At 42.3% G+C, this 16,666-nt stretch overlaps 2 protein-coding genes across 3 annotated transcripts in view; one reads left to right on the top strand and one right to left on the bottom strand.

Annotated features, from left to right (window-relative positions):
• SYN2 (synapsin II) overlaps positions 1-16,666 on the top strand; it is a 393,703-nt gene that overhangs the window by 250,427 nt on the left and 126,610 nt on the right. The gene's annotated exons all lie outside the window — the stretch shown is intronic.
• TIMP4 (TIMP metallopeptidase inhibitor 4) overlaps positions 1-16,666 on the bottom strand; it is a 52,614-nt gene that overhangs the window by 1,820 nt on the left and 34,128 nt on the right. Inside the window, exon 3 of the mRNA XM_038410237.2 lies at positions 695-809. Within this exon, the coding sequence (XP_038266165.1) occupies positions 695-809 (115 nt within the window). The remainder of the gene's footprint in view (positions 1-694; positions 810-16,666) is intronic.

Genomic DNA, 16,666 nt, shown 5'->3' with positions numbered 1-16,666 from the left:
AACAGCTCAGCTTAACTATTGTGCTGTTACATGCAGATCGAAAAATGTTAATATTTCTTAAAAGATGCTGATGGTCTGCCAGCAAGGGATATGAAAACAGTACTATGTGAGACTAGAATTCAAAATCATTTTACAAACATCTGACAGTAATTAAGAACCCTATCCTGCAAACACATTTGGCATGTGAGTAATCCAATTGAACTCAGTGGGACCACTCGTGTGGAATTGTTTACAGGATTAGGGTTTAATTTAGTAATAGGACAAAATAATGGGCTGAGACTTGCTAGAGAAAGGCCAGCCTTTTTAACAGAAATTGCTATTTACATAATGATATTGACCTCCTTTGTTAAAGCACTGTGAGATCTACTGCTGAAAGATGAAAGGTACTATATATAGAGCCTTGCACGGATACAAAATTTGTATCACCATCCAATCCACAATCTGCAAAAATGGTCCATGGATATCCACATCTGCGAATATAAAGTGGATATCAGATTTGCAGGGCTCTAGATATATAAAACCAAGGTGGTGGTATCAGTATGTTACTCTGTAGATTTTCATGTTAGTATCACTTTGTCCATAAATTACTAATTACAGTATTAATTCTATATTTGGTACAAAATCAACTAAATAAATCATTAAACATTCTTTTTGTTATAAGGATTTTATATGTTCAGATTTGTTTGTATTTTACCTGTGAGGAGATATTGCTTCTTGTTGTTAGCTTCTAGTTTCACTCCACAGAGAGATGAATCAAAAGGAGTATAGACATACTGAACATCTTTCACTTTTTCAAACCCCTTAAACATCTGAAATTTTTCCAAAAAAAAGATAAAAAGAATGTGTTATTGCACCAAGAATTTTATTTGGAAACAAAAATGACTTGAATAAGCCAAAACTTTAGAGTAGATGAACGATATTTGAACAAAAATTTGAACATCAGCAGCTCCCATGGGCAGTGACTGAAACAATGGCATGATGTCTCTCTTTGAAATAGGGATGAGCTCAAGCTGAGAAGTCTGAATCTATATCAGAACTTCAAAACCTTACCTATCGTTAAGGGTGTTCAAAATCTGAGATTTGGCCCAATCTATAATTTAAAATGAAATTTACTCCATTGTTCTGAGATAAAAGGCAAGGGAATTATGTCTGCATTTTATAGAATTACAGATTTGAAAAGGTCCACTCTTCAGGAGGGTTTTCATAGACCATTCAGATTTTTAAAATGTAAAAGACTCTTTACTGGCATCTTACATTTAAAGAGCAATGGAAGAATTCAGCCACACTGCAGATACCAAGCCACTTTAAAAAGCACAATACAGTGTTGACGCTCCAGAGATGCAAGTTGATCTAATTGTATTCATTTGGTCAAATGTTGTCTTTGTTACAATAATGGGGTGTTCTGTACGGAACATCATGCAGTTAGCTTGAGAATCCCAGATTCGAATTTCTGTCCTTAGTAAAAGCTGTTAAAAACTGCAAAGGAGACAGTTGATACTCTTCTAGTAAAACATTAGTGAACATGCTCCTCTATGTATGTCTTCACACAAGATAGATTCACTGGTGGTGCAGTGAAAGAACCTGTGTGGAATAAAGTATACTTTTGCATACAACTCCCATATCTTCAGTGGATGCTGCTGGGACATATTCAGGGCCAGAACTTGGCCTGCTGTGATTTTGGTCTAAGAATAATTGGAGTTTTGCCTTCATAAGGAGTACGGGAACAGATCCTTAGAGTTTACAGCCTGCAGCACTCAACTGAAATGGGAAGTTTTAGTAACAAAGCCCATGCAATACTAGATATGCAGCATGCTGTCCAAATAGCACTTTCATACTCAGTTCTGAAATACATTTTTAACATAACGTTTGCAAAATGAGTCTAATTATACGCAAGCATGAGAGGTGCTAATCAATTTCAGACTGCCTGTCATCACCTACAATATGATATAACTGAAACTCCATCAGAGAGGAGGCCCCTTTTGTTTACATCATGCTGTGTGTTGACAGGTTCACAGCTTCCAAGTGTAGTTGGCATTACTGGAAAAAAAAATTGTCATACTCAAATTCTTCTCAAGGGATTTAAATACTGTATGGGACTTGCAAATATATTGTAAATGTGTTGGCTTTCTAAAGCCTCTTGATTAAAGAATGAGAAAAAAGCCAAGAATTGACTGTTGCCATTGGATCTCTGATGTAAAACATCAGATGCCAATCTGAAATACTTTGTACAAGAAATAAATACCCAGGATAAAAAAAATGTTCTATCCTTAATGCAAAGAGCCACCAAAGGATGCCCAAAATTATTAAATCACAACTTGTGTGTCATTCATTTATATTTATGTTAAACAAAATTAAGTCAAATTAGCTAAGCCTGCAAATCTTGTTCTGATATACCCGATCCTCTCTACAAGGTGGCCATAGGAAGGAGCAGAACTATGTGCATGTTGTGAAGACACTGCTTCTAATGATAACATTGAGCCTGAAATTCAAAATGTTTAGTCCTTACAGCTCATGTGGAAGTCAATGGAAGCTGTAAGGGCTTAGCACCTCTGAAAATTAGGCCACTGATTCTAAAAGTAATACAACCATTGCATTGCTTGGAGTGTGTTCTCTGTATGTCTACACAGCAAAAACAAAAACAAAAAGATCCCTGAGGCAATAAGTCTCCAAGCCCAGGTCACCTGACTTGGGCTTGAGCTGAAGGGCTAAAAATATCACTGTAGACATTTGGGCTCTGGATGAGCCTGGGCTCCAAGACCCTCCCCCCTTGATGAGTTTGAGGCATGGCTACAGTCCAAGCTTGAACTTTTGACTCTGCAGCATGAGCCTGAGTCAGTTGACCTAGGCTCTGAGACTCATTATCATGGGATTTTTTTTATTTGCTGTGTTGACATACCCTTATGACATGACATAGTGCTTCCCTTCAGTGCTGAGCTAGCTTGAGTCCTGCCCATGCAAAAAAAACCTAATTCTAGTGCAGTAGTGCTTTTAATTCGAGATGGTTGGTCCATTATGGGGTATAGCCTACAGCAGAGGTGGGCAAACTACGGCCCGCAGGACCGTCCTCCCCGGCCCCTGAGCTCCTGGCCGGGGAGGCTAGCCCCCAGCCCCTCCCCTGCTGTTTCACTTTTTTGCTTGCGTCCCCCCCCACCTCCCGGGCTTTCCAATAAGCTTGTCCTGCTGCTCTGAGCGGCATGGTAAGGGGGGAGGGGAGGTTCGATAAGGGCAGGAGGTCCCAAGGGGAACAGGGGGTGGTTGGATGGGGCAGAGGTTCGGGGGAGGGTGGTCAGGAGACAGGGAGCGGGGGGGCTGAAGGGAGGGGAGTCCCAGGAGGGGGGGACAGGGAGGGATGGGGGTCCTGGGAGGGGGCAGTCAAGGAACAAGGAGTGGGGGGGGGGGTTGGATGGGTCGGGGATCTGTCAGGGGGCAGGGATGTGGATAGGGGTTGGGGCAGTCAGGGAGCAAGGGGGGTTGGATAGGGGGTGGGGTCCCAGTGGGGTGGTTGGGGTGGGGGGTCCCGGGAGGGGGCAGTCAGGGAACAAGGAGCGGGGGGGGTTGGATGGGTAGGGGTTCTAAGGGGGGCAGTCAGGGGTGGGAAGGGGGAGGGGCAGATAATGGGCAGGGGCCAGGCTGTTTGTGGAGGCACAGCCTTCCCTACCCGAGCCTCCATACCATTTCGTAACCCCGATGTGGCCCTCGGGCCAAAACGTTTGCACACCCCTGGCCTACAGCCTGAGTTAGCACAACTCGTCAGATACTAACATAATCAAACGATGCTGCTAATCCAATACTTTTTGCAACTCTAGTGTTATTTCATCGTGTGGCAGCTTTCATTTGAGTTAATCTAACTCAAACACAGATAATTCAACTTAACTCAGTGGTGAAGACATTGCCATAGGGAATTATCTGGAGGACTAGCCAATGATTTTTTCAAAATGATTTGGATTATGTTAAAGAAGTGGTTCAGAGCTATCCCAATAAATAACTTCCACTATAAGTGGTGCACTGGGGATTTTTAAAACATATGAAAATGGCTTTGTGCCATGCCATACTATGCTGTGGACCACTTAGATCTCTGGTTTCAGTTGGATCACTTCTAGATAGGAGACATCCAAGGAAGTCCTAAGGACTACAGACAGTGGTACTGGTGATTCAACAAGTGGAACTCTTCTCTCTGTAGGCACGGACCAGCCTGATATTAGAGAACACTGTGTTCAGGCAGATGTTGTCTCACTGAGATATATAACTGAGGCCATAACCACTTGTAGTCACTTAAAGATCTCATGGTACTTTTCTTAAGAGTATGAGTGCTAACCTCCATGTCCTGATTACATTCTGTCTGCTGTATTCTCCAGGCATATTCTCTATATTCTCCAGCTCAGTTGTATGAGGCATTGTTCTTCCTTTCTTGAACTGTTGTGCAGGGTTACTGTTCTTTGTTTAAACATTTGCTGTATTTTTCACTAAATGTGGCTGCATTTCTCTACCAGTATATCTATCAGTTTTTCACTTCTGCCCTAAATTCAGCCCTGGAATAGAACTGCATTCATGTGTACTAAAAATTAATTTTCTCTGTAAATCAGTTTAGGTTTGTAAAGTGTTGTGGTTTCTTGTGGGATGGTATTGTTTATATGGGCCTCATTCTACCACTTTATACTTAGCAGTGTCCAGATACACAAGCAGGCCCTTTAAAGGTAGTAGAACTACTTACATTATGTATCTTGCTATGCAAGAGTGGGTGGCAAAATCAAGACTATTATTATTTATATTATAAAAGCAAATATTATCTACTAATACATCACTTTCTATTCTTTAGTGTCAGTGCAATGCTCTAAATATTTTTCCAGTTCAAGAAAAGAATAGCAACTGGAAAAATTACTATCTTACTTAAATTTAAACACCTACCAGTAAATATAAAATATGAGTACAAAGCATCAGTACTTCTTTGTACTGTGTAATGTAAACTGCTTGTGAGACTAGTAGTAAAACTGTGTTGCTGCTAATTACAAAACATTTTTAATTGTGCTAATAGTTAATGCCCTAAATTGTGAACATTTTGACACTTTCTTTAAATCTTCTAGACTTAGTCTTCTCTGCAATGGGAGGGAGCAATGCTTTTAACATAAAAATTAACACAACTAAAAACGGTTACTCACCTTCTCATAACTGTTGTTCTTTGAGATGTGTTGCTCATATTCATTCCAATTAGGTGTGTGAGCGCCGCATGCACAGTTGTCAGAAAGTTTTCCCTTAGCAGCTCCCGTCGGGTCAGCTGTGGAGCCTCCTGGAGTGGCGCCTTAATGGCACTCAATATATGCCCCTGCCAACCCAGCCCCTTCTCAGTTCCTTCTTGTCAGCTACTCTGACAGAGGGGTTGGAGGATGGGTATTGGAATGGATATGAGCAACACATCTCAAAGAACAAGTTACGAGTCGGTGAGTAACCATTTTTTCTTCTTCGAGTGCTTGCTCATATCTATTCCAATTAGGTGACTCCCAAGCCTTACCTAGGCGGTGGGGTCAGAGTTATGGAATCACCACTCTGCCGAAAGCTGCATCATCTCTGGCGTGCTGGATGATGGCGTAATGAGAGGTGAATGTATGTACCAAGGATCAAGTTGCTGCCCTGCAGACTTCTTGGATCAAGATCTGGGCCAGGAATGCCGCTGATGAGGCCTGTGCCCTTGTGAAGTGTGCCATAAGTGCTGGGGCTGGTATCTTGGCCAGCTTGTATCATGTATGGATGCAGCAGGTGATCCAGGAAGAAATTCTTTGAGATGAGACCAGGAGTCCTTTCATCTGTTCTCCTACTGCTACAAACAACTGGTTTGACTTCTTGAATGGCTTAGTGCGCTCTATGTGGAAGGCCAGTGCCTGCCTAACATCCAGAGAGTGCATTCTCTGCTCGCAGCTACTGGCATGAGGCTTAGGATAAAAAAACAGAAGGAATATGTCTTGGCTGGTATGGAAAGATGATACCACCTTCAGAAGAAATGCTGGGTGAGGCCTAAATTGCACCTTATCCTTGTGGAAAATCATATAAAGTGGGTCAGAGGTGAGGGCCTTTAAATCAGAAACCCTCCTTGCTGATGTAATGGCGACCAGGAAGGCTACCTTTCATGACAGGTAGAGGAGGGAGAAGTCGCCAGCACTTCAAATGGGGGCCCCATTAGCCTGGAGAGGACCAGGTTAAGGTTCCACGCAGGAACAGGCTGTCTAATCTTGGGGGGTAGCCATTCCAGCCCCTTGAGAAAATGTCTTACCATGGGGTTGGCAAATATGGAGCGTCCGGATACTTCCGGGTGGAAGGCCGAGATAGCAGCAAGGTGTACCTTGATGGATGACACTGCCACGCCTTGTTGTTTCACGTGCGGAAGGTAGTCTAGAATGAGTGGAATAGGCACCTGGAGTGGAGGTGTGTGTAACTGGGCACACCAGCAAGTGAACCTTATTATTTTGCTAGATAAGTTGCCTTGTGGATGGGTTCCTGCTGCCAAGTAGGACCTCTGTTACCAGTTCTGAGCACAGAAGTTTCATGGTGGTTTATCCATGAAGCTTCCAGGTTTGTGAGGTGGAGGGACTTGAGGTCTGGGTGATGAAGGCGACCGTGGTCCTGAGTGATCAGGTCGGGGTGGAATGGTAGCGCAATCGGGTCATGCACTGACAGCTCCAGAAGTGTGGTGTACCAGTGTTGCTGGGGCCACCAGAATTACCTCTGCTCTGTCCCTGAAGATCTTGAGAAGTACCTTGTGCACGAGAGGGATCAGGGGAAAGGCAACAGCAGTCAGCCTCCCCAGAGTAGCAGAATCGCGTTCATAGTCGAGCCAGGGCTGTGATTCTGGAAGGAGCAGAACAATGGGCACTTTCTGTTGCTCCGGGTGGCGAACAGATGGACCTGGGAAGCCCCCACCTTTGGAAGATGGAGTGTATGACATCCCGATGGATGGACCACTCGTGGTTGTGGAATGAGCTGCTAAGGCAGTCTGCTAGTTCGTTCTGAACTTCTGGGAGTTAGGACGTCTCCAGGTGAATGGAGTGGGCTATGCAGAACTCCCATAGCCGCAGGACTTCTCAACATATGGGGAAGGAATGGGCTCCACCCTGCTTGTTGATGTAAAACATGGCAGTGATGTTGTCCTTTCACCAGGGCCTGAAAAGCCTGGCATTCTAGATGCACTGCTCTCAGCTCCTTGATATTGATATGAAGGGGGAGCTCGTCCTGTGACTATAGGCCCTGTGTTTGGAGATCTCCCAAATGCACACCCGAACCCAGAGCTGACGCATCCGTTACTAGGGACAAGGAGGGCTGGGGGATGTTGAAGGTGATTCCTTCGCACACCGTCTGAGGGTGAAGCCACCATTGGAGGGACTCAAAAATGTGTTCTGAGACCTTCACCACTGAGTTCAGGCTGTTGGGCCCCGGTCAGTAGGCAGATGCAAGCCACGCTTGCAGGGGTCTGAGCCTCAGTCTGGCATGCCAGACCACATAAGTGCAGGCTGCCATCTGGCCAAGGAGACTCAGGCATCTCCTTGCAGTAGTGGTCGGGTACCCCCTGAGACCTTGAATAATATTTGACATGACCTGGAAATGGGTTTCCGGTAAAAACGCCCTTGCCTATACCAAGTCCAGCACCACTCCAATGAACTCTATTCTTTGGGTCAGTGATAAGATTGACTTGTTCATGTTGAGGAGGAGGCCCAATCTTTCGAAAGTGGACCTGAGATTCCACCTGCTCCCTGGTGCAGCTCCTGAGTAGCTAGTCATCTAGGTATGGGTATACCTGCACCTGCTCCTTCAGAGGAAGGCTGCTACAACCGACATGCATTTGGTGAACACATGGGGAGCCGTCGATAGATGGAATGGGAGGACCATAAACTGATAATGTTTGTGGTCGACCACAACCCATAAGAATTGTCTGTGAGCTGGCTGAATGGCTATTTGAAAGTACACGCCTTTCATGTCGAGGGGGGTGTACCAGTCTCCTGGATCCAGGGAAAGGATAATTGTGCTCAGAGACACCATACGGAACTTTAACTTCACCATGAATTTGTTGAGTCCTCGCAGGTCTAGAATAGATCTAAGACTCTCCCTTTGCCTTGGGGATTAGGAAATAATGGTGTAGAAACCCTTGCCCCTTAGCTCCTGAGGAACCTTCTCCACCACTCCTATGGGAAGGAGTGCCCGCACCTCCTGGATAAGGAGTTGCTTGTGAGAAGGGTCCCTGAAGGGGAGGGGGAAGGGGAGGGGGAAGGGGAATGGGAGGGAGGGGAGGAGCTGAATTGGGGAGAATATCCCACTTCTACCATGCGAAGAACCCATGTCCGATGTTATCTGGGACCAAGCACGGCAGAAGTGGGATAGAAGATTCATAAAAAGAAGGGTAAGGATCCGGTGTCATGGTGGGTGTGCCATCCTCAGGTGTCCCTTCAAAAGGCCTGCTTAGAGCCCAACGAAGGCAAGCGATCACCGTTCCAATTACCATCACTGGCGGTAAGAAGGAACTGAGGAGGGGCCAGGTCATCAGGGTCAGATATTCAGCGCCATGAAGGGGCCACTCCAGGGGGCTCCACAGCTGACCCAAAGGGAGCTTCTAAGGGAAAACTTTCCTACGACTGTGCACGCAGTGCGCAAACACCTAATTGGAATCGATATGAGCAATCACTCGAAGAAGGAATAATATTTTTGAGAGGAATAGCTTCAAGAAGTCTCTCCTATATGAAAAGTACTAAATAGGCCCCCTGGGTAACATAAAAGTAGGCGGAAGAAGAGGAGGAGCATTTTGCTTAGTTTGTACAGTTGCATCCATATGTAAAATTTAATCACTAATGGGATCTATGAGAGTGATAAGTCTTGTATCCCATGGCTAAATTAAAGGGCTTGAATGGACTTCAGTGAAACTGATGCTATAAAGTTCAGCTTTACTACCTTTCCCATAATAGACTGTGTGACTTCATAGCTTGTTAAAGCAACTGAGGAACGATTAAAAGAATGGAATAAGTTTAGCTTGGTAGCACTCTAATAATAGCTGTATAGATAGTGCTTTGAAATTGTGGCTCAGACTGGAGCTTGGGCTCTGAAGTTCACCCCCACCTCTCTAGGTTTCAGAACCCCAGGCTTAGCTTCAACTTCGAAGAGCTGTCTTTACAGCTATTTTTAGAGAGCTTGTATCTGCACTCTCCAAAATGCAGTGTAGGTATACCCCAAAGGTGGGAGAGATTGTTTGGGAATGTCCAAAGGGATGTATTCTGGCCTAAATGCACAAAAATGTTCAGCAGAAAATTTAAAGATTGTGGTTGAGGAGTATTTCATAGATTTATAGGTTTTAAGGCAAGAAAGGGACCATTAAATCATCTAGTCTGACCTCCTGTGTAACGTAGGTTTGGTATTGTAAAATGAAGTCTGGTTTATTAGGCCTCGATCCTGCAAACACTTACACACATGTTGAACTTTAAGTACGTGAGATGTTTTAACAACTATGGAAAACTCTGTCCAAAATAGTCACGAGATCCTTAATTACCTGATGCATCCGATGAAGTGAGCTGTAGCTCACGAAAGCGTATGCTCTAATAAATTTGTTAGTCTCTAAGGTGCCACAAGTACTCCTTTTCTTTTTGCGAATACAGACTAACACGGCTGCTACTCTGAAACCTCTAATAAATTTGTTAGTCTCTAAGGTGCCACAAGTACTCCTTTTCTTTTTAATTACCTGAGTGGCCAAGATCTTAAAATATGGCACTTTTTACAGCATAGTGTCTCTAATGATGTGCTGTGGCATTAATTCACTACAAAAGTGGTGGAAAGAGTGCCACATACTGAATCAATAACCCTACTTCCTCTGTAGCATCTTCCATCCAAATAATAACCAGTTCTGAGTTTACAAAAATGGTGAAAACTGATGAGATCATAGTGCAAGGCAGTGTTGCGGCCAGTCATCAAATGTATAGGAGATTCCAGAGAGATACATTGTCGGCGTGGAAGAAGAAGGAGAATTTTAGGAAAAATTTGAATATTTAATTTTCTGACATAACTTGTTTGAACACTTGGATTGTCTTTTAAACGTGTCATATGTTGGGAAAAGACAGGAAGTGAGGTCATCGAAAACTACTGCTTTGACAACCAAGTTCTTCTAATTAGGTCTCAACTACTCAAGAGACTGAGATTTACAACTGAGACCACTGTTCCACATGAATTACAGTTTAAATAGATCTGACTGACTAATTACGGTTCAGTTAAGTAGTGCTTATTGATGTAGCCAGTACCGACCTGAGTCTTACCTTTACGCAAATGAAGTACTACATTAATCCACAGCTAGTCCTGTTGATTTTCTCGAGAGTAAAGGTGACAGAATCTGCCCCCCCTGCATTGTAATGACTTATAACAACAATCTGTAACCCAGAATTCCCTGCACCCCCACCAGCCCTTCCCCCCTCCCCTTTTTTTTTCTTTCCACCCTATGACTGGAGAGGCGTTAATGGGCCACTTCACCTTGAATGGTCCCTTGAAATATCTGTTAACTACTTATGTTAAACAATCTATACCATCTTGTATTTAGCTGTGACATTCTGGGTACATTTCCCAGACCTGAAAAACAGCTCTGTGTAAACTCAAAAGCTTGTTTCTCTCACCAACAGAAGCTGGTCCAATAAAAGATACTACCTCACCCACCTTGTCACTCTAATACTTTGTACACAATAAATTAGGTAACTTCTTATCAGACTTAGAGAGGAAGCAAGTGCAAAGATGGTTTTATAACTATTTATTAAAAATAGCATATTGAATTTAATAGCTGTTCCATAAAACGCGCAGTTCTGCTAAATCTCATGTTGGCTATTATGCTTGGGAGTATAGGACTACATCACTTCAAACAAAAACTCTACTCACCCTTGCTAATAAATATTGTAATAAATGGCTTGGCTCTAACCCAGCTGAACAACAGATGTTCCAGGGTGGAGGCCTGAGATTCAGATCTTAGTTCAAGTCTAGCCAGCAGGTAGAAATTGTGAACTCTTTCCCTGCTGCATCAGCTTGTAGCACCATTAAAACATTTTATTAAAAAATAAACAGCAGTAGTGTGTTTATTCCTAACTGACTGTTTCCCCACTCAGGGCCTAGTTCAGAATCCACTGAAGTTAAATGAAAAACTTTTTTTTTACTTCAGTGCTTTTGATTGAGTCCTCTAATTATTAAACATTTTTGGGAAATTAGAAAAGGCCCCAACAGTTCAAGATTTCAGAAATTTCAGAGTGCCACCAAAGAAGAATTGGATCGTAGATTGAGAAATAATGACAAAAGGTATAAAATAGAATTGGGCCCAAGCCAAAGAGGTTACTTGTGTGTGTATGGCTATCAATTGCTTAAGTGTTTGCAAGGGAATGTGCTTTGTAAAATCAAAGTCCTTCTAGATGTAATAGGAATCTCTTATGTACGTATGTGAATAAAGAAATATTTAAAAATCAGCCAATATCCTTTTGAGAAGATGGCAAGCATGGTGGTGATGGTGGTTGTTTTAAAGAGAGAATTTGGCCTTAAAAATCAATACACAAGCTACTATATAAAATCTTAACAAGAAGATTTCTTCAGTTGCCACAGTTTGTTTCTTCTCTGAGGATTTTGAGATACACTTGTCTACCATAGATGCTTGTACTCAAAACCTGGAACTTCTTAAGTGAACCCAGAAATATAGAGAAAAACATATCTTGCCTGTGTCATAAATTACATCACTTTGGCACTTCAGTCACAAATTCTAAAATAATTAAGGACTTTTTTCAAAAATACATGTCACTCTTTATTCATAATGACTAGAGCTGGATGAACCATAGGTAGTGAGCAATTTATTTATCTTATCTAGCCCTTTCTGTTAGTGAATATTTGATTGACCTGAAATTATTTAAAAGATATTTCTTGCAAACATATGTCAGTTCACAAACAGTCCACTAAGGGTATTTCATATTAATAATTTGAAATTGGAGCTATGTTTATTAAACACATACTGTAGATCACATTTCTGTTTTCTTAATGGAGGTGAGTAATTTAGAATCAAGTTTCTGCTGCAAATACTTGTAAACATGAATACATAATTTGCATTCAGTTTTGAACAGTTCTGCTAGCAAATTTGTTTGTAAGCACAGTGGTTTGCAGTTGTGGTCAATAGAGCAATTACTAGTGGAACACAGAGAATTGGGTGATTCCATTGTTTTGGCTTCTCCTCCTTGTTCACAGCTAATGCTGAGCAGAGGTTAGAATTTCATTGCATAGAAAATTCTGACATTTCAACATTTGTTTTTATCCTGAAAAGGGACGAAAAAGTTGAAACTGAAATTTTTCACAGAATGGAAATTCAAAAAAAAAATCAGTTCAGAGATGTGAAACATTTTGTTTTAACATTTTTATAAAAATAAAGCATTTCAGCATTCCTGATATTGAAATACTTCTTTTCAGTTTGTTGAAATGCTTCATTTTGAATCGTTTCAATGTAAAACTGCATGTCCCTATGGTACATTGCCTTATGGGAGCTGTAGTTCCAGCCCCTATATTCTCCTGTGTGCCAGTCTATATCTCCCATAATGCATGCAGAGTCTGCACCATCCAGCTCATCAGAAGAAATCACAATATTGCCTTAGGGGAGATGTTGTTCTCCAGGGGAACCTGATCCCTAGGAAAGAATGGGGGTTATACAAGTCCTATAAGCAGGGCTGGCTCTAGGTTTTTTGCCGCCCCAAGCTCCGAGAGCCGGAATGCTGCCTGAGGGGGGGAAAAAAGAAAGGATGGCCGGAATGCCGCCCCTGAACATGTGCCGCCCCAAGCACATGCTTGGTTTGCTGGTGCCTAGAGCCAGTCCTGCCTATAAGGCAGCGTGCCATAGGAAAATGTGTGCAGTTTTGTTGTAGCTGTGTTGGTCCCAGGATATTAGAGAGACAGGGTGGGTAAGGTAATATCTTTTATAGGACCAACTTCTGCGGGCTAAGATGAGCCTGGAAGCTTAAATTCAAAATTTTGCTAGACACTAAAAATCATAGACTGAACAGACACACTGGATTTATGGCTTATTACAACAATCTATAACCCATTAACAATCCCCCGCTTTTTTCTTTTTTTCCCTCCATCCCTTCCTTTCCCGCCTATGACCGGAGGGTTGTTACCAGGCTACTTCACCTTGAATTGGGCCTTGAAATATGTTAACTACTTATGCTAAACAATCTGTTCCACCTTGTATTTAGTTGTGACAGTGCAGATACAGCTACAAAAGGCTAAAACCCTGAGGCATGGCCATAGCTGGCTCGGGTCAGCTAACTCAGTCTTGTAGGACTGGGGTTCCGGGGCTAAAAATTGCTGAGTACACTTTCAGGCAGGGTCTGAAGCCTGAGCAACAGGACCTTCCTCCCCTTGCGGGGTCCCAGAACATCTGCACAGCAGTTTTTCAGCCCCAGAGCCCAAGTCCTGTGAGCTTGAATCAACTGACCTGGGCCAGCCGTGAGTTTTTCATTCTTGTGTAGACATACTCTCTGAATATGTTTCCCAGATTTGAAGAAGAGCTCTATGTAAGCTCAAAAGCTTGTGTCTCTCACCAACAGAAGTTGATGCAATAAAAGATATTACCTCACACACCTTGAATCCCTCATAGGAAAATGTAGTTTAATGTTTTGTTGAACTGATTCAAAGCAATATATTTTAGGTCAGTTCAAAAAACAAAATATTCTGATTCAAGTCAAAAAGATCCAAATTGCAATATTTCATTTTGATTTTAAATCAATACTTTTTATATTAAAATTTTCCTATGGAAAATTTAAGTTTTCTGGAAACTATCAGAAACTGTCAGAAAATCATTCCAGTGGAATATTTCCAACCATATTTATTTCCAGCTGTAAATTGCATCAAAAGAAGCTAAAAAACACTTTCATAGTGCTGCTTTTCCTTGAGGCAATTGCCACTGGGATGTCATTTGATCACCAATTAAGTGTCCATGAGACAGTCTTTGTGTTAGGATGTATACAAAAGTTTGAGACCCTTACACTAGAAAATTCATAGGTGTGAATAAAAAAGTGCAAATGCAGTAGACGAAAATTTGTTCACAAAGCTAGATGAATGTTCATTAATAATTTTTTGCAGTATTCATGCAGCAATGATGATAATACTTCTAATCTTTTAAATTTGTAGATCGTTTGTGAAGTAAGCACAAATAGTACAAAGTTTTCCTTTAAAGGCAAAATGTTATGGAACAGATCCATTTCACTTTCAACATAAAAATCAGTTCTACAAGGCAAATTCATAGAAAGGTTTTAATCAGTCTTAGTATTGAGAGAGGTATGGTACAATATATGGGGGCAGAAATGTTTTAACGCTCCATTTTCTAACTTGAACACAATGCCAAATAAATGTGACAATACATAAGACTATATGAAAGAGAAATACATCCATTAAATCTCATTTTCAAGTAGCACTTATCCGTTGTAGTGTCTTTAAAGCTGAAAAATGGGAATTTAAAAATAAATGGTACTGTAGGACTATTATGTGATGAAAAATAAGGTGGCCTTCTCTACGTCCATCCCCTTCACCATGTACTGGGACTGTGGAAACAGGATAAATAGGGGATTGCCTTACAGGGCGATTTATGGTAGTCAGCTCTGCTCTCCAGGCCACTACTGTAGACATGAAGGCCTACAGGGATTTACTCTAAAATGCCCTGACTAACGGGATTCTGGCCAGGTGGGCCAGGATCAATAGCCTGGGCAACTGGACAACTGGTCTAAGAGAAGGACATTCTAAAAATAAACTTGCAGCCAGTAAGTCTTTCAGTTGTCTCAGTTTACCTTGTGTCACTGGGCACCTCTGCCGCTACCCAGTGTACTTCACTGCCTGGCCAGTTTGGATGGTCTTATGGTCACAAACACACACCAGATTATCTTTCACCAAGGTGTGTATTTATTCTTTTCTTACATAATAACAGTGTACTTTAGGCTTACAGCAAAGGGATGCCCCTCCCAGCCTTCACTGCTCAGCCCAGGCTCATCCTCTGAGCTTTCCTTCTGATGCCCCCTGAGTTCCCCCTTACTTCATGTTCCTTCCATTCATCATCTTCCAATTACATCATTAACCCCGTGATTAGCACCCAGGTGCTCATAAACCCCCAACAGAACATGTATAATTGGCTTCAATTAAGCCTGCCCTTTTCCCAGTGCTGCAGCAAACTCAGTGACCAGAGTGCTACTAATAGTACCCTGTCACACCTTGCCACTGGAAAGAGTCTTGTTGGCTGAGAGTGTGTGCGAGTTGGTGTGTAACTGCTTGTTCACTTTAAACAAATTCTCGCACAGCCTTCAACAATCCAACAAATCCTGCATGGATGGGGAATGGCAAAAGTGACAGTCGATGAACGTTGCTGAGAGTCACAGTCTTGAAATCTGCATGTGGGCTGGTCAAGAATTTGGTCACTCTGCATTGACCTGTGTTGACCTAGCTTGAACCATAGTGTGGCAGCATCTTGATCAACATGACTGCTCTATTCAGGGACAGCACAGCTGACCTCAATCTGAGGAAGGGGCTAGAAAAGATTCCCCCAAAATTGCTCATCCCAAACAGCCCTCACCAGCTTACCCTGGCTGGAGGGTGTCCCATCATGCAGTCAAAATTCAAACAAACCTTGAAAAGTTTCCTTTTGTGTTACTGTTGCAATGTGGAATGTTCATACATTATTGATCATTCAGACTAAACTGATTCTCCTGCTAGGTGAAATTCTCTGGTTGTTTGAGAGCTTGAAAGATACTGTATCAACATTGAGGCACTGAACAAGATTCAACTTGCTGAAGAGAGACAACTGATTGAGCAGAGTGTTGGGTACAGTTTCTTCTGGAAGGGATGCCCACAAAATAAGCCACACAAGGCAGGAATCATCTTTGCAATCAGAAAGAATATTGTCTCTTGTTTGGAGAGCCTACCCATTGGTATAAATGACAGACTGATGACGCCCCAACTGCCCTTGAAAGGTGGATGTTATGCTTCATTGATCTGGGCTTACTCACTGACAATGACTAACTCTCATGAGGATAAAGAGCAATTTTACTCTGAACTAAAAGACCTGATTCTATTGATTCCCTGTAGAGACTAGTTGATTATTTCAGGTGACTTGAGCACTTGTGTTGGCCGTGATGATTTCTACATGGCATGGCATATTTGGTAAACATGGGGTTGGCAAGAAGAATAGCACTGGCCTACTTCTGCTGAAGACAGGGGTCGAGTATCATCTAGTTGTTAAAACATTGTCTTCCAACATCCCAACAAATAAAAATGACCTGGATGCACATTTGCTAATGTCATTGGCATCTGATCGACAATGTGTTGGTGTGACATCATGATCTAGGACAACATGTGTGCATAATTCTGGTATTATGTGGAGCTGATTGTTGGACTGACCACCCTCTTGTTTAGCTAAAGTGCTCTATTTATCCAAAACACCACTCAGTTAAGTGTGTAATGTTTTCCTGATGAAAGATCTGTCAATTGCCGAACAATTTTCAACACAGTTAACTACTGTTTTAGAAACTCTTCCAATGACCAGTTATGACACATTTGCCATATGGGTATCTTTGCGTGACACAATCTGTAACACGATTGTGGATTGTGTATAAAACACTGTCATGCAGACTGGTTTGACAATAGTGATTCTGAAATA

This window comes from Dermochelys coriacea, chromosome 7 (assembly GCF_009764565.3).
Source record: "Dermochelys coriacea isolate rDerCor1 chromosome 7, rDerCor1.pri.v4, whole genome shotgun sequence".
Taxonomy (NCBI): Eukaryota; Metazoa; Chordata; order Testudines; family Dermochelyidae; genus Dermochelys; species Dermochelys coriacea.
This window is presented reverse-complemented; position numbering and strand designations above follow the sequence as displayed.